The sequence below is a fragment of the Opisthocomus hoazin genome, chromosome 6, assembly GCF_030867145.1.
Source record: "Opisthocomus hoazin isolate bOpiHoa1 chromosome 6, bOpiHoa1.hap1, whole genome shotgun sequence".
Classification (NCBI taxonomy): Eukaryota; Metazoa; Chordata; class Aves; order Opisthocomiformes; family Opisthocomidae; genus Opisthocomus; species Opisthocomus hoazin.
In genome coordinates, this window is record NC_134419.1 from 4,928,106 (window position 1) to 4,947,778 (window position 19,673).

Consider the following 19,673-nt stretch of genomic DNA (forward strand, 5'->3'; position numbering starts at 1 on the left):
TCCCGCCTTTTCTCGCGAGAGCGGCGGGGCCGGTGTCATGGCGGCGGAGGAGCTGGAGGTGGACGTCGAAGGGGACCCGGCGGCGGTGCCGGGAGAGGCGGCGCCGGGGTGAGTGAGGGCCGTGTCGCGGACCGGCGACACTGCCGCTCGGGGGAGCGCGTCTCTTCCCCGCCGCGGGCAGGGTTTGTGGGGCCGCGGCGGCCCGGCTTTGCGTGAGGAGGCGGCGGGAGCGTCCTCGGAGCCGCGGGCGGTGCCGCTGGCTGAGGGGGGCTGCCGGGCAGGGCCGCGCTCGCCCGGGGCTTCGGCCGCCGCCGGTGCTTCCCGCCATTGGGCGCCTCAGGGGAGAGACCTTGGAGTCTCATTGAGGGCCGGTGGGGCGGGGAGCGCCGGTGTTGAGCGTCGCCGGGCGGGGCGCGGGGAGGGGGCTGCGGGGTCGCTGAGGCGAGGCGGGTGCGGAGCGGCTGTCACGGGAGCCGGCGGGACGTGAGCTGGGTGGTGGGGCTGCGGGGAGACCCCTTCAAACTGCACGGGCGGGAGGTGCGGTGTTGCATAAGCGGTGGTGAACTGGGGGGTGGGTTCGGAAAACTGGAGGCGGGGAGGGCCGGAAAACCGATTCGGCACATTGGCGGGCGGGGGATCTGTAAACGGGTGCTGGGGTGAACGGGCAGCAGCGCTGGCGCTGCGGAGCCGGCGGCGGGGACCGTGTGGGAGGGTTGTGCCAGGCTGGCCGGGCTGGCCTGCTGTCCCGGAGCAGCGTCTGCCGCTGCTGGAGACGGAACACTGGGCAAAGGGGGCTGTTGATCCAACCCGTTTCTTCATGTGCTTCAAAACCAGCAGGAGTTATATTGGTTTATGGCTGTACGTGAGGATTTATCCTTACCTGTAAAGAGATGTTTGAACTGCTGGCACAAAGCAGTTGTGATTTGTGATTCAGCAGTTCAGAATAGCAGGTGAATTTAATTTCAGTAGCATCGCAAGGAATATAGGGCTAATTAGTCTCTGGAAAAGTCTGAATGTTCTGGAAGCAAAGAATGGCAAAAAAAATTACGTGAATTAATAAGGCGATTTTATGCTGCAGAATGTTGATGAATTACATTAATCAGTAACATTTGTAAAAGTAGTAAGTTATTTGAAGACAAGATCAAGCATAATCTGGATGAAGTCCTTAAGAGCACTCACAATTCTGTATGATAGGATTCTATTAAACCTTGTGTAAGTATCAGTTTCGCTCAGGAGGAAAACCGTTTTTTCTTTATAAAGGGTATGTTTTTACCTTATTTGAGGAAAGATGGAGAAATTTTAAGTGAAGGTAATACAACTCAATTACACTTTTAATACTGAAATTAAATTAGTATTAAAAATACAGGGTTTTAACTGTCCATAAAATTCTGTCTCCTTTCACTTGGGTATATTTTTCATGGTCCCTCCTGCTTTCAGTTTTTCTGGAAGAGAATTTTTACTATTCAGGGTTTCACTGGTATCGTATACACTCTACAATGAGCTAGGTGAGGAGTTGCTACTGAGATTACTAAGAAAGATGAGTTACTGAGGGGGGGTTATGCTATGTCTAATGGAATATTAGAAGAGAGTAACATTATGTAATAGTCTGCCGTATATGATTTTAACTTTAGCATCTAATTCTGTCATTTTCTGTTAATGTTTTTGTTATTTACTACCATTATTTTAGCTCTGATAGCATTCATTTTGTTTGAATATGTCTGCATTGTTTTGAACTCTGGAATCTTTTTCAGAGATCATGAAAACACAGCTTCAGGCTTGCTGCAGGATCACTATCTTGATTCATCTTGGAGGACTGATAACAGTCTCGTAAGTACATTTTAAATGAATGGTACTTCTAGCAAGGTTATCAGAACTTCTGCTTTCTCCATTCTCTTCCCTCCATGTACATGTTTTTTTACGGTTTTAACCAGTGCTTTTTGTTTACTTTTATTAACTGTTACATATTCTTGATACTCAAGTAACAGCATGATGGGATTCAAATATTAAAACATTTGTATTGTTTGCAGCCATGGACATTGGACAGCAGCATTAGTGAAGAAAACAGGGCAGTCATTGAGAAGATGTTGCTGGAAGAAGAGTATCCTTTCGCTGATTTTCGTGTATGTTTTCCTGTAGAACAATAAAAAACTTCCTGTTTCCAAAGGAACGGGACAAATCTTTTCTTGTGACGGTGACTGAAGCACTGTTATCTTGTAGGCAGATTGCAGAAATCAAGGAGGACCCCTGAATTGTCATCTAGATATCTGCAGCTTCCTTTGGTGCTTCTGATTCTCAGAAAATTACTCCAAAGCTTGTTGTATTTCAGCTGGCATTGGCACCAAAACTAGCAATATCCATCCCCACTTCAGCTGCTTGTTCAGTGCAACCTCCAGCATTGTGCTGACGCAGCCATTGGTGTGGCTTCGTGGTGAACCTGGTGAAACAGCTGAAGTGGCTGAAAGTAGCTCGTTCTTTTTACTGAATTGTTCTTCATTTGAACTGGTTTACTGTCTGATTTTGTCTGGCTACATTCATACTTCTGCCAGCATGCAAGATGAAAACAGGAAGGTACAGCTGCTGCCTTTTTTTTTTCCCCCCTTCTTTTTCCTCTTTTTTTTTTTTTTTTTTAGCAGTGTTGGCTGAAATAGTCTTACCAGTAGTAGCATTTCTGACGTAAGTTGACCTCACAGACTAAGTAGTTAATAGCAATGGTAATCATGGGCTAATTTATTTTCATGTTCTTTTTGTAATTGAGCATAGTAATATACAGTAACAGAGGAACAAGAAAATAAAGCAATTAAAATTTTCCTAATAGAGTGAATTATTGAGGCTTAATGTGAAATTATCAGTACAATGAAAATTGCTTTAGTATGTTTTCTAAGTCACAGAAGAAAAATGCTGTTGTAGAAACAGGATACCTCGTTTGCTACAAGCAAAGTGAGCATGGGAGTTCAGAAGTCAAACGTCACTTTCTTGTGCATTAAACTAGTAGGAGTGTGTGAAATTGTGTATTTCAGTTTTGAAGGCAGTGCAGTGTCTGCTTCTACAACTGAATAATTATGAACCAGTATAATTCATATGATCATTAGTATTCTCACAAGTACAAATATCTCTGATGCTTTGAAAACTTACTTAGTAACTATTTCAGATACTATTTATCTAATAAATCACTTTCTGAAAAAATATGGCTCAATCAAAAGGAAGTGGAGAAAAGATCTATGAAAAGGTAAGCTGTGTTCTGGGAGGAATTCTCAGTTAGAGGAGAAGAAATGTAAAGTCCTTCCAAAATGAGATTATTTTGCTGAGATATGCAACACCAGCACAATTATTAATTTTAATTTTCACTTTGTTTTTTATTTGCAGCCCACATAAGAAAACTGGAAAAGTTATGTACGTACATTTTAATGATTGAGTTGCATTTTTAAGTGTGGCATCTGATTTTTGTCAAGTTACTGGACGTTATTTAGGAAAAAAAAAGATATTTAAGAGTCCTTTCAATGCAAATAAATACTGTTCTGTGTAGTAATAGGCCTGCAGTAAACAAGTTTGTTTTTTGTAGCACAGTGGTCCTTATGAAAAAAACGCTTGTTAATTCTGATTGGCTCTCTTGCCTGAACTTCTCTGTTTACTGCTTCTATGTATTTCTGTAGCATTAGTTACTGATGGATGTTGTGTTGCCTTGAATCTTCCTTTGTGATGGAGAAGCTGACGTGGTTCTTGATGTTTTATTTATCAGCTGCATTCATGTTTAAAATAATACCTTGAGTTTTACAGAAGGTGGGGAGTAGTCCTCCTGTCAGAAGTTGCCCTCAGTTACTGGGATTTGAGAATATATATTTTTAAGAAAGCACTAGCTCTGTTTACTATTTTCCCAGGGTGCGATCACCTACAAAATCAGCTAGCTGCTCACTAAAGTGGACATCAGAAGAAAAAGAACTGTTTGAGCAAGGACTGGTAAGTTTGTTTATGTACATAATCTTTTGAATAGAAGTCATTAGTTCATCTTAAGTAACAAAAAATAATTTATATAAATAAGCACGTTACATTTATCTGCTTCTGCGTTTGTACTTCTAATATACTAAAAATAATTGCCATCTACTAAGAGTGTAGTGATAAATCGGATTTATATTGATGAATCTTCCAAAATGGCTTTGTTTACCAGATTTTGGTCAGGTGAGGCTGATTACAATTAGAGATCACAAAATATCTCAAATATACAGCTTTATGAATTGTACAATTATGATGCTGTAGTTAACTACAGGAAGTGTAACGTGCTTAAGGCAAAACTGCTAATAAAGTGAAATCCTTTAACTACAATTGCAAGGTTTTTAGAGATTATATGGTTGCACGGTGCTGAATGTAATAGGGTTTGCTTCGCCAAGTACAACTGAATTTCAGTACGATTCCTTGAATTAGTGGGCAGCATAATTTACAGCGTGCCTGAATTGGGTGAAGAAGATCCTCTAGTTAAGAAGAACAGCAGTAACTTACTGTTGGATGCATTTTTCTTCTAGATAGAATGTGAGTAGCGAGGTTCTTAACCATTGGTTTGCTATATTGTTTGTGCATTTGTAATGAATAACTGAGGCTTTTAAACTCTTTTGGCACATAAAGTGCAATGTCTGGAATGTTAGAGTTTGGGTAACTTAAATGTACTTTGTTGTACTAGGTGAAATTTGGCCGCCGGTGGACAAAAATTGCCAAGTTGATTGGAAGTCGTACTGTCCTACAAGTAAAGAGCTACGCTCGGCAGTATTTTAAGAACAAGGTAAACGGAGTGTCTCTAGTTAGCAAAAAGGCTGTTTGACAAGTATGCTGTTGTACGTGTAGCTTGCTTTTAATCCGTCTTTTCAGGGTACTGCTGTTAAATTACACACTCTGTTCATTCCCATATTCAGAAAAGTGGGATATGCTTATTTGCAGACTTAAATATTTCAAATTCCTGGAGTGACTTCAGTGTTTTTATTGCTAGTACACAATAAATGTAGTGTAATTGTAGTATCTTATACTGTTGGTTGCTAGTCTGAAAATACTTGTTTTCCCCTATACAGCTGTTCCAGCTTTATCCTCATTTGAGACTTAGGGGGCATTTAAGAAGACATTACTATTGTCTGTTGGGTTTTTTGGACAGAAATACGTATTAATTTACACTTGAAGGGCTAGAAGTATACCTATAATGCTGTGGAAAAGTCAATTGCAATGGATTAAAAAAATGTATTAAAAGGGTAAGATGAGGAAGAAACACTTCAGAATGTCTGCTGTTCAAATAAAATAGTTCTGACTATTTGGAAGGCAGAGGGGGTTGATTTGTTTTTTACTCCTAAAAGTATTTTATATTTTCCGAAGGCAAAAAATGATGACTCTGAAAAAGAAGAGCAAAGTCAATGTGGTAGTAGTCTTCCCATTGAAGATGGGATAAGGGTAGAAGCGTGGTCGTCTGGAAACTTGAGAGGCCGTGTAGACCCCAACCTGAATGCAGTGAAAATCGAAAAGCTGTCAGATGATGAAGAAGTAGACATAACTGATGACATGGATGAACTACTTTCTCCTACCTTGCAGCAAGAAACTGGAAAATCTGAATTGTCTGTTGTTTCAAAAAGTCCAGCTGAAGAAACAAAGGGAATGGAATGTGCTTTCTCATCTGTTAGACACAATTCTGTAATTTCTTCACCTGAAGAAGATCCTCAACTTACCAAGCAAGATACAGTGGATGCATTAGTAATTCCAGGTGTTGCAGCAACATGTTCTCAGCACCTGAACGGTGATAAATCTGTGAACTTAAATTACCAGCAATACAATAATTTTATTGAGAAAACTGAAGAAGGCAGACTAGTAACATCTCATGGTACTAGAGAAGTAACTGATCAGGAGCGCAGTGAGGAACAGAGAGACCTGGCTGGTAATGGATTGCTTTTTCCTTCTCTCTGCCGAGTGGATGAAGATCATCAGGAAGAAGCAGAGGAGCTGAAGCCACCTGATCAAGAAGTGGAGGTGGACAGAAGCATCATTCTGGAAGAAGAAAAGCAAGCTATTCCTGAATTTTTTGAAGGACGCCAGGCCAAAACACCAGAGCGTTATTTGAAAATTAGGAATTATATTTTGGATCAATGGTAAGATGCATTAATTTCATTTACTGAAATAAGTGATTAAGATGACTTATGTCCTGCATTGCTGTAGTTAAACCAGTACGTAGTACCAATAGCTGGCTTCTGAAAAGAGTAAAATTAATTTTACGGTAGCATTGTAAAGATTGCCAGTGAACAGCACTGATTATTAATGCTTCTTTTGCATCTTCCCAGTATTTTTTTCCTGGCATACTGTCCTGGTTTTGGCTGGGATGGAGTTAATTTTCCTCTCGGGAGCTGCTGTGTTTAACGTTGATAACACCGATGTTTTCAGTTGTTGCTATGAAATCGAGGACTTTTTTCCAGTTTTTCTTATTCAGCTAATGAGCAGGTGTGCAGGAGCTGGGAGGGAGCACAGGCAGGCAGGTAGCCAGGCTGGCCAACGGACATATTCCGTACCATGGACGTCATGCTCATTTTACGAATGGGGGTTGGCAGGGCAGGAGGAAGCCATCAGCGTTTCTCTTCTCTGTGGGTTTGTATCCTCTCTTGGCCGGGAGTTCGGTCTTTTTTGTGGGTTTTATGAAGTTCACAATTTTATGGGTTCTGTGATCGCTGTTCAGGGACTGACTGAGAATCCGTCATTGGGCGATGAGAAAGACTGTATTATGTATAGTTTCTTTTGCGTATTCATTATTATCGTTATTATTACTGTTAGTAGTAGTAGTAGTAGTATTCACATTAGTGTTTACTTTGTTGTGTTACTAAACTGTCTTTATCTCAACCCATGGGTTTCCCCTTTTGTCCGTTTCTCCTCCCCACGGCGCTGCGGGGGAAGGGGAGGGGTGAGCGAGCGGCTGTCTAGTGCTGAGTTGCCAGCTGCTGGGTAAAGCTGCGACACATTCTGGAAGCTAAGCAATGAAAATACATTGAAACATTACGAAAACGAGTGTCCTATATCAGAACAAGCTGCATCCATTTTGGTTATGTTATTTACTTCCAGTTTTTGTCATCCTATGTTTAGGAATGCATATATGATTTTAATAAATGGTCCCTCAAAATAACTGATTAAATGAATTCTGTAATGAAGGTCTGTAGCATTGGAGTGCTGCCTTTATAGACGGGCAGCTAGAATAAATAGTCTGTGTTAGAGTAAATAACGTTGGCCAAAAATACTTCAAATTAAGAGTCAATTTGGAGTAGTGCTTGTGCATGTGAATATTTTATATTCCATCTCCAAAGAACCAGTGTAAGGAACTTCAGTGATTTGTGGTAGCAGGCTCACTATACAGTTTGTTCTGTTAATGGTTTTGTTCTGTGTGCTTGCTGTGTTGGTTGGCTTGCTTTTAAGTAGAAGGAATTGCCGAGTTTAACTCTGTTCTCATTCACTTGTCTGGTGTATTGACAGTTTATTCTAGGTGCAAAGAAACTCTAAAATTGCATACCAGAGATGTGTTGAACTGAAACAATGCAGTATCAGTTTAAAAGCAAGTAATAAGTGCATAGAGAATGAAACCAGGGTTATTTATTACACCGAGGAAGCCTGCGATTATATGAGCTACTTAAACTAATCTAATGCAGGTGTTCTTATATCAGTTTAACAGTATCATAGTACTTCTGAGCAATTCATTGCTTCCTGGCACCAGTCGTGCTGAAGAGTTTATTTTAACACATGGAACAGAAGTTTCACTCTGAATAAGTATGGCTGAGAGGGGACCTTATAAATGCTTACAAATATCTCAGGGGTGGGTGTCAGGAGGATGGGGTCAGACTCTATTCAGCGGTGCCCAGTGACAGGACAAGGGGCAGTGGGCACAAACTGAAGCAGAGGAAGTTCCACCTGAACCCGAGGAAGAACTTCTTCCCTCTGAGGGTGACGGAGCCCTGGCCCAGGCTGCCCAGGGAGGTTGTGGAGTCTCCTTCTTTGGAGATATTCAAGACCCGCCTGGACAAGGTCCTGTGCAGCCTGCTGTAGGTGACCCTGCTTCGGCAGCGGGTTGGACTAGATGACCCACAGAGGTCCTTTGCAACCTCTACCGTTCTCTGATTCTGTGTATAAATAACCCTAAAATAAACTGTATGTGTTTTGTGAAATTTATATTTTTGCTGTGATTGCCCTGCATAGTGGTGTGTAGTGCGTGGGTCGCAGAAGGAAAAAACAACTCAGTGGCTTGTCCTAACCTCAGCTGAAGTCACACAACTCCTTCCTCCTCCCAGAATTTGTTTTGCTATTTGACTATGTGCTATTCTTTATTTTAGGGGGAGATGTAAACCCAAATACCTGAATAAGACTTCAGTACGTCCAGGCCTTAAGAACTGCGGTGATGTTAACTGCATTGGACGGATCCACACATACCTGGAATTAATAGGAGCGATTAACTTTGGCTGTGGTAAAGAGATTTTTATTTGAATCATTTCAGAGCTTAAATTCTAATCAGTTCTTGCTGAACACATCTATTGTTGACTGTCCACTTTTTTTATTAAAATGAATGCTTTCATGCGAAGGCTGAACTTAAGGTTGGTAGATGAGTCTTGAGAAGGAGAGTCTGAAGTTCACTTCACTGAAGTGTGGATGACTGCACTTAACTGAAATCAAGCATCCCTGTGGATAAACTTCCACCTTCTCTGTACACTTAATGTCTTAAACAGTAACTGTTGTTACATTTAATTTCTGTAGAAGAGAATATTTGTTTGGCCTGTGTTCAATATAGTCGTGTTCAACCTATGTGGCTGTAGCGGTGCTGGTGTTAAATGCTGAAGGGCTGCTGAATGCCGGGATGCACTGCTCACACGGGAGGATCCACGTTAGCCCTTGCTGGGAAGGACCTTCTGAGCAGATTGTCTCTCACGGCCTTTGAACATCTAGAGGACTTTGTACTCTGCTTACAGGATTATGGATTTTTGGTTTTACACAAAAGACTTTTTCTTCCACCCCCCGCCTCCCCTTATGCTTACTGCACACCAGTTGGTGGAGTGGGATTTTTTTGTGCGTGCTTTTCTTTGTGTCCAGTGTTGGATTTTTTTTTTTTTTTCCCCTGATACCTGCTGTATCTGGAATTCTGCCCTCCCTCCAAGACAGAATTCAAGTTACTGTTTCTTTTCCTGTACTGAGTTAGAACTGTATCCTAAATAAATACCAATGGCTTCATTCTCAGGGCTATCTTTTACAAAATTCAAATGTTAGAATTAGGTGACATGTTTAAATTATATACACCTGTAAGTTACTGTCGGTTCAGTCTCTCTGGATTGATTTTGGTCCAAAGCTGAATGACAGTCACCTAGGAGAGGAGGAATGGCCTGTAAATACACTTTGTCTGAAATAAATTAACAGTAAGGAAGGAGGTGTTCTTGTCTTAACAATGCTGTGGCAGTGGGAGAGGGCTATATAATCAGTAATATGACCATCGAGAGATGTCTTTTCGCTGTGGGTTTTTTTTTCGTTGTTGCTTTTTTCCTTATGGCATCTGTCATTCCCACTTCTCTACATCATTCTTGGCTCTGTACCAGAGATAAGTGGCTTCATACTGTACTGAAGTACAGCGTATCTCTCTTCCGTATCCTGCAGAACAGGCTGTCTACAACCGACCCCAGCCAGCTGATAAAACGCGCTCCAAAGAAGGCAAGGACACAGTGGAAGCGTACCAGCTCGCTCAGCGCTTGCAGTCCATGGTACGCTTCGGTGAGGGGGGTGGGGACGGCAAAAAGCATGCAGCATGGAGAAAGACTCTTCTGTCTTCATTTTCAAGCTAGGGCATGGTTTCTCTGCCCTGTGATCCGAGTGTCAGTCTAACTGACAGGTGCCTGCCCTAACTTCTGCTGTCTTACGCGTTTCATTTCTGTTCAGGTACTTAAGTACGGTGGTGGTTCAGTCTTTTCCCTGCAGCCCTAACCCCTTCCTCCGCACCTCTCCGTAATGTATGAGCCTGAATTAGCCAGAAGATAGCAGAGTGTATTGCTGGCGTGTGATTAAGTTGCTTGCATTTTAACTGTTAGGTATACCAGGTAGATGACGTGACTTACTGAGAGCCTTATGCACACATTTAGTAGTAAATCATTTATAATTGCATAAATTACCAAGGCTTGCCAGATTTAATTTTCATATTCACATTTAATGTAGCATTTTGTAAGTACTTCATAGTGAAATTAATCAGTTGATGAGAGGAAAACTAAATCAATCCCGCTAAAAAAAATAAATTGAAGCATAAAGAACTGTAGCATACACTGGATGTAAATATACTGGGCTTACAGCTTTTTCTGTTGTCTGAGCTATAATTCAGAGCTGGATAATAATGCACTGTTGCTGTCAGATGTTGGTGATCCATGGAGCATCAACCAGGTGTTCTGGTGTACAGCCTTAAAAACTGGAAACTTCACCGATGGTATTTCATGACAGATTGTGAACTACTTAATTCTACAGAACTCCAGGGTGTTCACTTTCTTTTCTGGAAACATGCTATGGTGTTAGTAACACTCATGTGGACGCGACTTTTTGGACAGTGCTCTTGTCGAGAGGCTGAGGAAGTGAAGGAAAGGCGGTTGTTTCGGGAGCGAGATGCTTGACTCACGTTGGTTTGCTTGCTGCAGCGTACAAGAAGACGACGAGTGCGAGATCCGTGGGGAAACTGGTGTGATGCAAAGGATCTGGAAGGACAGACGTTTGAGGTAACCCTGCTGTCTTTTCAGCTTTCCTTACAGACTGAATTCTTGCGAATTGCTAGCAGGTGGTGTTATATCGGATATACAAGGGAAGCAGTTGTGTAACAGGTACTTAACCTCTCTGTGGAAGCAGTAATTTGAGAATAGCGTAGCAGCCGTTGCATCTTCAACCTGCTGATAAATACAGCTGTACTTTGGAGTTTCTGAAGGTGTGCGTGTTGGGAGCATGTATGGCTCTGCAGGGTTCTGTGCCTGTTACGCTCTTTACCTTGTCTTGCAGGAGACTTCGTGACCCTTTGTTTTCAGTTAACTGCCTTCCTAAAGCTGGCAGGAGGGGATAGGAGAAAAAGATTTAATTTTTTTCAGTCCTGTATGGTTTCTTTGTGGTTATAATGCAGGCAGGTGATATGAGTGCCTAATATTAATTCTGCTACTAGCAATATCCCCAGAAATACTGTGGCTTAGGAAGTGCTTAGAAAAATTCATATGAGTTTTAAGTATTTTATAGAAGACTTGGAAAGGAAATACCCATTGTCCATTTGTACAATTTCAAAGCATGCAAAAAGGGAAGAACTGTAAATGTTCTCTTTTTCTTGAAAAACACTTAAATTTGCAAGCTTTGGTAATAAGTATCTGTAACAATTACTTCCATAACATTATAATGCCATACCTATTTTTGAGTAACTGTGGTTAATAATGCTAACACTTCTGCAAAATACGTGTTTGGATTGAAATCAAGTTTAGAAACACTTATCGCTAACGAGGTGTCACGATAAATTCTGGCCATGGATTGTGGTGGCAGGTTTTCTCCTTAGTTAGCACACTTGCATTTGTGTGTGGATTGCGATACGGGCTGTGATTTCACTGAATTTGATTGACTTGAGGAATGTAAGAGTTCTGTCATCGGGCATCTTGTGGAGTAGACCTCTGGTTGTCAGGACTGTCGCGCTGCTTCGTTCTGCTATGGCAGCTGCCCTCTGTCTTGAGTAGTCCTGTAACACGCAAAAATTGATGGCGTATTGAGAGGACACTGGTGTCAGGAGTTTATTCTGGGCTGGTTTTGGAATCACGACTGAAAGAGCACTGAAGGCAGATTTTTTTTTTTTTTCCTTTAAATTTTTTAGCATCTGTCTGCTGAAGAATTGGCAAGAAGAAGAGAGGAAGAAAAACTGAAACCTGCAAAATCTTCTAAAGGTTCAAGACAAATAAAAAGGTATTATTTGATGCACATCATGTTCAAGCATAGATCTTCTGGAAATCAAACAAATCTCTTGGGTAGTGTGAGACTGGAATGCTGCAAGTCATTAATCTGTATTATGATCTGCAAGGTGATGTGTGCATTTCCAGTGTTTTGAGTTGAAATTCGCGAGTGTGGGTAGTGAGGTTTCTGTATTTGATGGAAGTCATGCTAATGTGGGATGTGGAGAAAATCCGGTAAAGAAAACAAGGTTATTCCTCCTCTGCCAAGGAGACAGAGGGAAACTTGAGAAGTTTCCTGACTGTCCTACATCTTTAGAGAAATTTTCTTTCATTTTATAGTTCCTTTGATCCCTTTCAGCTGATACCGTGCTGTTTATTCACTGAAGAGAAGCAGGTATGTACCTGTGAGTGAATAATCAAGAACACTTCATTACTTACGTTGCTTTTCTGGTACTCATTAAAGCGTTTATCATTTCAGGAACCTTTTCAGGTGAAAGTGTCTTGTGAAGCACTTTTAATAATGGATTTGGTGAGGATTAAGTTTTATCTTTCAAAAAGCTACGATGTATAAGTTGTGTTTTTCTGGTTTGTTGCCTTTTTTTTTTTTTTTTTTCAATGGGCAACGTAAGAAGATTGAGGAATAGAGTACTTGCGGTAACGTCTTTTCCTTCGGAAAAGGGGGTTTCTGAACAACAAACGGTTGTACCAGAATTGGTGCAGTTGTTCAGCACTGCGCAGCGCTGCAGGCACTGCACAGCCTTTGTGTTTTGAAGCTAGCGTTGCGTTGTGAAGGGAAGTGTTACACCAATGCACTATATACACACGTGTATATAATAAGCAAACATGATCTCTTCTGTTTCTTTTAAATTGAAACATTGGGTGTTTGAGAGTCTTTAGCTGTCCTAAGTCTTCCTCCTGAATGTCGTTGAGAAGTTACTGATGTGTAGCTGCGAAGCCAATGTATTCTGCTGCGTGCAGATCAAAACTAGGAGAAATGATACAACTTGAACTTTAATAATTGTTTAATATCATTCTAGCACTCTCATGTGTCTATGGCAGAAGTAATAGGGCTGCTAGGTGGAAGATACTCTGAAGCTGATAAAGTTGTAGAAGTAAGTGTCTTTTCATGTTTTCTCTAAAGTATTAAAACTTACGATAATATGTATAATTTGAATAGATGTAAATGTTATTTCTGAAGGGCAACTACTTAAACACAACTCTTAACATCTCAAGACTACAGTAAATATATTTAAGTTACTTAAGTAAAGTGAGGCAAGTGTTGGCCTGTCAGCTCTGTCATGGGGAAGGAAGATCTGGTATTTGACTCTTAAAAGTCTTTAAACTTTATTTAACTGATGGAGATTTCTTGCATTTATCCATCTGGAGACTTTTTTGACAGGTTTGTGCAGCAGAGCCGTGCAATAGTCTCAGTACAGGACTGCAGTGCGAGATGGACCCCGTGTCACAGACGCAGGCCTCGGAAACGCTGGCTGCCCGAGGGTACCGGGTTATCGGGTGGTACCATTCCCACCCGGCCTTCGACCCCAACCCCTCCATCCGAGACATCGACACGCAGGCTAAATACCAGGTACTTGCTGGTCCCTACATCGGGAAGAAAGAAATGGCGAAAAAGCCAATAACCCGAAAACTTCCCTGGTGTTTGCAATGTTAAGGCACATTAGTGCTCTAATGCCTCTTAAATAAGTTCGTTCATAAATTTACATCAACTCTGTTTTTTTTTTTTAATTTCAGAATGCTGTTGTGAAAAAGGTTGTATTTCTTCTACATGGGATTTTGTTGTGTGTTTCTGTTTTCTTTAGAGTTATTTCTCCAGGGGCGGTGCCATGTTCATTGGAATGATTATAAGTCCTTACAACCGAAATAATCCTCTTCCATATTCTCAGATTACTTGTCTCGTAATTAGCGATGAGATCAGTTCAGACGGTTCCTACCGTAAGTACCGATGATTTATCCATGGTCTTAATTTTTCTTTTCCTTGTGGATACTAAGGGGGAAAATGTCCATTTTTGAGCTTGAGAGACAAATATTTATGTATTTGTGTTAGTAACTTTTGTGCAAAACCAGGAATTTCACTTAGAGTAATGCTGCAAATAGTCCGTGCTGTCACGACAGGAATACACAGGTATAAACAGATAGAAGATTGTTCTTCTGTGTTGGTATCTCCCACAGTCCATGAAAGAAATTAAAGGGTTGGGATGAGGCTTGCTGTTACTTACGCACAGTATCCATATGAACAGCTGAGGAACTGTTTCGCACTGATACTGATATTTTGCTGCATTACGAAATTCCAAACAGCTTCTCCGATTGAGTATTTGTAGTAGCAAAGAATTGGCTGCTGTAGCAGCCAAAAATCCGTGTTTGAGTAACTTAACACTCAGAAGGTCAAAGGCTCGAACTTGGGAGCTGTCCGGGAAAACACAAGACATGAAAGATGAAATGCTGTGCTGGCCTGAATCCCAAGCGAAGAGAACAAATTCTTGATTGAAAATATCATTGGCATTTCATGAAAATGGGGTGTTTTCCTTTCTTGAATAATTAAGAACATATCATATAAAAATTGTGGTATTTCAAGGGATGATCAGATCTCCTGCTCGTTGGCTGATGTTAATTGAGAAAAATTCCTGTGATAACGGTATATGGTTATGGTAGCAGCTGCCTCCTCCCTCCCCCTGTTTAAGTCCTGATTTTTGCACCCAGACCCCAAGGTTTCCATTTTTCTCTTGGCGAGGCAGTAGCAGAGGCCGTGTGAGCCAGCAGTCCCCGCTCTGTTTTTTCCTGTGGAAGCAGGCAGGGCAGACGCCTGCCTGCAGATGCACTCCTGGGGGAGGCAGGCTTTCCTCTTTGCCATCCTGATAGTACCGTGGGTCTGTCCTCTTTCCCCACGCAGATAAAATGCTTCCCAACTTTTATCTGCCCTTAGAAGCAGACGTTTTTTTGGTCACATACATTTTCTGTCTGAGAGGACTTCGTGTTTATGTTCATCTCGGGAAATCAACTTTTTACAAGATGGTATCTCCTCTAGCTCTTTAGAAAAGTTACACCGTGGCAGTAGCGCTAAAGGCTGGTGCAGATGAACACAAATTGGAATGTCATATGAGCCATCAGTATTTCTGTATAATTCCTACTCTTGGAAATGCATTCTGTGCTGAACACTCTTCACGTTTGAGGTGTGTTTAAAGAGAAAATTGTATTTATTCCTTTCTTTCCAACTTCTTCTGAGGTCTAGCTGGAAGGCACACTTTTCATTTCATTAAATTCTTATGATCTTGGAAAGGTGCTTTTTTTTTTAAGGACTTACTGAAATTTACAGTCTCTTTTTCTCCCCGATTTTTGGTAACTGAATTGTGTTCTGCAAGTAATTTTCTGGTGTTTCTTCATAATACTTTCCAAATTCCCCTTCCCCCACCTGCGATGAACTAGAAAAATCTCTTCCTTCAGGAGCAAAATTGCCCTGAAGTCAAGAACAATGGTCAGCCACTTCTCAGCCAGTTCATACATGAAAAACACACTCTTTTTTATTCACTGAATAATCAGGTAGATCTTAGAGAGATCTACTAGAAAAGTGGTACTAACTTATAAAAACTCCATTCATTTCACCATTTTTCTGTTATGTTGTAGGTTTCTGTGTGCTTCTTTATGGCATGAGGGATTGGTGAGGGCAGGAAGAACAACCGGTTTGTTCCCTACTCTCACCAAAATTACATTTGGAATCCAAAATACGGCGTAGTTGTCCTGTAACCTCCTTACTGTTGGCCAGTACCAGGACTGCCAGCTTCTGCAGTCAGTAATAAATCATAAACAGTTATGGGGCAGGAAGGGATTGCACCTAAAACTAGAAAAGTTAGGTGCACTAGAAACACTGAATAACGATGTTCAATCGATTGCAGGCCTGCCCTACAAGTTTGAAGTACAGCAGATGTTGGAGGAACCTCAGTGGGAATTAATATTTGAAAAAACGAGATGGATAATTGAAAAATACAGGTTCTGCCATAGGTATGTGTCTGCTGCTCTTGCGAAGAATAGCTGATTTAGAATTTTTGCATGTTTATTATTGATGTTTCAATAATGACGTGGGTCTGCTTTCTAGAGCACTACTATTTGTTTTTCTTCCAACAGCAGTGTCCCCATGGATAAAATTTTTCATAGAGATTCTGACCTGACTTGTTTGCAGAAAGTAAGTTTTCTTCTGTTGGCTTTTTTTATTTTAAATGTGTTTTTAAATACAAATCTGTTTCGTATCATCAGAATTCACCTGAAGTTGCATTTTTACACATCAGAGATGTAGACTAATCACAATGAATGACTTCTACAGCACAGCTGATTAACTTACAAACACCATGAAAATAAGGATGCTCCCTTGAGAGAGCTGGAGACCGCGGTTACGTGCAGATACCAAGTTGTAGCCTTAGTTTAGAGAGGGAAAAACACCCAATTAATCGTGTCTTTTCTCAGCACGTTGTATGCTTCTGGTATCGAGAACCGCGTGCATTTCCAGAGAAGATCTGGGCTTCCTGGTCCTTTGTTCCATCAGCAGAGTCGTGCTCTGCCGTGTTTGTTGTGCAGAAGTGGGAACTTTCGTTTTTCCAGTCAGCATAGTCATTGCTGTGAGGTTCTGAATCGCTACAGCTCTAACATTAATTGCGCAAACAAGACAGAAAATCTGCCCAAAGCAAAAGACATAAACAGAAAACACGTACGCAATGATTACCCGCATCTAATTTTTTTTATTCTCAACGTGATTTTGCTTAAATCTAAAACTGAGTTGGCAGAATACTCTTGAGTTTAGCTGCTGTGTAATTGGTTTCAAAGAATTGGGTTTAAATCACCCGTGTGTTGCTGAGTGACTGTTCCTTTCCAGCATTTATATTGTACTGTCGAACGCTTTCTGTAGTGTTGATCCTAAATAAATAAATAAAAATCCCTTTGGAATACTTACCAGCTAGAACAGGGGAAAAAAATAAACTCAGGAAAAAAAATGACAATTCAAAAAAATAATTTTTCTTTTCTTTTTGACTAGCTTTTGGAGTGCATGAGGAAGACTTTGGGCAAGGTGACAAACTGCTTCATTGCTGAGGAGTTCTTGACTCAGATAGAGAACTTATTCCTTTCCACGTCCAAGAGTGAGAACAAGAGTAATGCCGAAGAAAATGAGAATGAATGTTCAAATGAATTGCCAGCGTGACGGCTTTAACGGAACAAAACTACGGAATTTTGATTTTATTTTCTTCCCCCCCTCCCCACTATGTCAGCTCTTTCAGAATTATTATCCATTTCAATAGTAACGGTTACAGAATCCAGTGTCATCGTTGTGGTTTAAACATGCTTTGAAGAACTCCTGATGGGTGTGACCCAACTACAGGAGGAATGCTTAATGCTAACACTGGGCAAAGAACGAGTGCCACAGAACCAGCTGAGTGACTGCCAGCCTGGCACTGGGGCAGGGGACAGCCTGGCGAGGGTGCTGTGCCTCAGGCAGCGGGGCAGGGGGGGGGTGTCCTCTCCCAACTGCATCAGTTTGGGAGTTTTCTCTTCTTTTTTATCTATAGGCACACATCGAACTCGGAATGAATTTGTCCCTTAATGCTTTAGAGATTATGTTTGAATGAATTCACAAAAGAGAAGCTTACAACTTAACCGAAATGAAAATTTTGTAGCTCACCGATTTCGGCTTTCCTGGTGTCCAGTCAGAAGTTGTATTCAGCTGTGGTTGAATGCATCGTCTGATTTCCCCCTGCCCACTGACCCCTGTGGTCAGGCAGCTGCTTGGCATCCTCTTTGCTGCCTGGCTTCTGTATTTGGGGAGGAAAAGCTGGCCAGTTTTCATGACTTCTCAGTAGTAGTTGTGCTTGTTTCCAGTGGAAATGCTAACTCCTGTCCTACTACACGTTGCAGTCTTTCTGGTCTTCCATTCTGCGGGGAGATACAGTGTTGTTCTGCCAGATCGTTGTGATTTGTCCCCTTCTAAGTGCCGCTGTTTCCTGTGGAAACGAGCTCTCGATTGATGGCAAACTGAGGGCAACAAGCAGAAAAGCATTTGTCTTTTTAAAGAGGAAAAAACAAAAAATAACTTTTATATTCAGAGTCTTCTCTATAATGTGCAGTTCAGTAAGAAAACGGACTGTTTTGTATCCGTTCTTCAGCTATCATTTCATACAAGTATATATCCAGATAAATTAGTCATAAGCAGATTGACTGAGAAATTTCTTGATTGCAACTTGGAGATGTTTCATGAGCTATATCACTGTGAATCTTTATAGAAAAAATGTGCTTTAAATTTTGCTTTCTAAATCATGAGGAAACTTTATGTATACAGGTATTACTATTTACACAGATTTATCTTGGGCAGTTTCTCAGAGAGGTCTAAAATACATTTGGAAACATGAAGCAAGCAAGACCTTGAGTTTAGAGAGATGAGAATGGACTCCATTCTTTTAAAAACATATATATGTGTGTATATATCTAGTTCTACATAACATAAATGGAATTTTAAGATTTTATGTGTTTACATTTTTAACTTCAGCTTTTCATTTGTATAAAGAGTTTGAAAAGCTTTAAAATTGCAGAGTTGCATCCCAAGGAGGGACCTCCTGTACAGGAAGTTAAAGCTGCTTTGTTGTCACGCCTCGTGAAACGCCAGTCCCTTTCTGTCGCTACGCGGAAGGTGCAGAACCTGATCACATGGAAAGGGGAGCCCTTGGTGCTCGGTGATTCTCCCAGCGCAGACTCAAGTGCTACGGACTTAAAAATACGGGTGAAGGTTCTGTGCTCTCCTCGCCTGCGCTGAGATGTGCTGGTGCACAGCTTGAGCTCCCGCTGCTCTGCACAGCCTGCAGGCTCGGAGTATCCATCCGCAGAAGGCGCGCTGCCTCGGTCTGCCTGCATGCTGAAACCTCACCTTGGGGACTTCCGAACTAAAACCGTGGCATGGCTTGCTGGCAGTCTAGTTCCAGCTGCACTCGTGGTGAGAAGCCATTCCCAGCATGAGGGATTCTTTTGCAGTTTTGCATAGGTTACTCTAGAAAAACCACACAGCATAAATGTCCATACTGAAAGCTGTGCTCAGTTCTGGTCTGTAGGAAGAGAGCGGGGAATCTCTTGTGTAACAGCGACATGAAGTAGCTGATGTTCTTTGTCCACCTGCAGTCTGTTTCCAGCTGTTTAAGGGTGGGTGTCAGTGTTACCCAAGCAGTGGTAACGATGTGTTGGGGCTGCTTCTCTGTTTAATGATTAAAATGAGTTAAAGTAATACAGTTGTATTAATTGGATTGAACAGCGATGTCGCATAAGGGAAGTTTTGAGTACAACATCTTGCTGAAGCCGTGTGTCTCTTGAGAAGAGGACAGAGTGCAGTACTGAGCCTTTGACATGCACACACAAACTCTGGGTTTTCTCAGTTTACTAGCAGGGTGGTGTGGGAGGAAATATGACTGCTAACACCATCAGAGGCCAGTGTTGTCAGGCAGTGGTGTATGTGAATTGGAAACACCACATCTGTAGTGCTAAGTAGTAACTCTGTTGGCAGGAGCCAATTAAGAAAATACTTAACCTACTTTTCATAACTTAATTTGACTGTGTGGTTAATAATATGAGTTTGGAAGGTTCAAGGTCAGGTTGGATGGGGTTTTGAGCAACCTGGTCTAGTGGAAGGTGTCCCTGCTTATGGCAGGGAGGTTGGACTAGATGATCTTTAAAGGTCCCTTCTGACCCAAACCATTCTGTGGTTCTGTGGAA

At 41.5% G+C, this 19,673-nt stretch overlaps 1 protein-coding gene and 1 long non-coding RNA gene across 5 annotated transcripts in view; one reads left to right on the plus strand and one right to left on the minus strand.

Annotated features, from left to right (window-relative positions):
- On the plus strand, nucleotides 1–17,235 carry MYSM1 (Myb like, SWIRM and MPN domains 1). 3 transcript variants are annotated; one of them, XM_075424380.1, is made up of 20 exons: nucleotides 1–108; nucleotides 1,752–1,827; nucleotides 2,028–2,098; nucleotides 3,149–3,226; nucleotides 3,364–3,390; nucleotides 3,876–3,954; nucleotides 4,670–4,768; nucleotides 5,347–6,110; nucleotides 8,325–8,455; nucleotides 9,631–9,734; nucleotides 10,650–10,727; nucleotides 11,846–11,934; nucleotides 12,261–12,315; nucleotides 12,400–12,450; nucleotides 12,959–13,033; nucleotides 13,321–13,509; nucleotides 13,742–13,874; nucleotides 15,830–15,935; nucleotides 16,059–16,116; nucleotides 16,960–17,235. In XM_075424380.1, the coding sequence occupies exons 1-20, from the start codon at nucleotides 38–40 to the stop codon at nucleotides 17,122–17,124; spliced, it is 2,499 nt and encodes an 832-aa protein (XP_075280495.1). In that variant the 5' UTR covers nucleotides 1–37; the 3' UTR covers nucleotides 17,125–17,235. The 3 variants fall into 3 exon arrangements, with proteins under 3 accessions (XP_075280495.1, XP_075280496.1, XP_075280497.1); XM_075424381.1 differs by having other exon boundaries at nucleotides 16,062–16,116; XM_075424382.1 differs by lacking the exon at nucleotides 12,400–12,450.
- LOC142361769 (uncharacterized) overlaps nucleotides 10,721–19,673 on the minus strand; it is a 23,175-nt gene continuing 14,222 nt past the window's right edge. Inside the window, exons 3-4 of one of the 2 annotated variants that reach the window (XR_012764377.1) lie at nucleotides 17,602–17,951; nucleotides 10,721–11,045 (exon numbers count right to left, since the gene is read on the minus strand). This is a non-coding gene — a long non-coding RNA (uncharacterized LOC142361769). Of the gene's footprint in view, nucleotides 11,046–16,120; nucleotides 16,842–17,601; nucleotides 17,952–19,673 lie in introns of those variants that run through there. The other variant, XR_012764376.1, reaches the window with a different exon arrangement.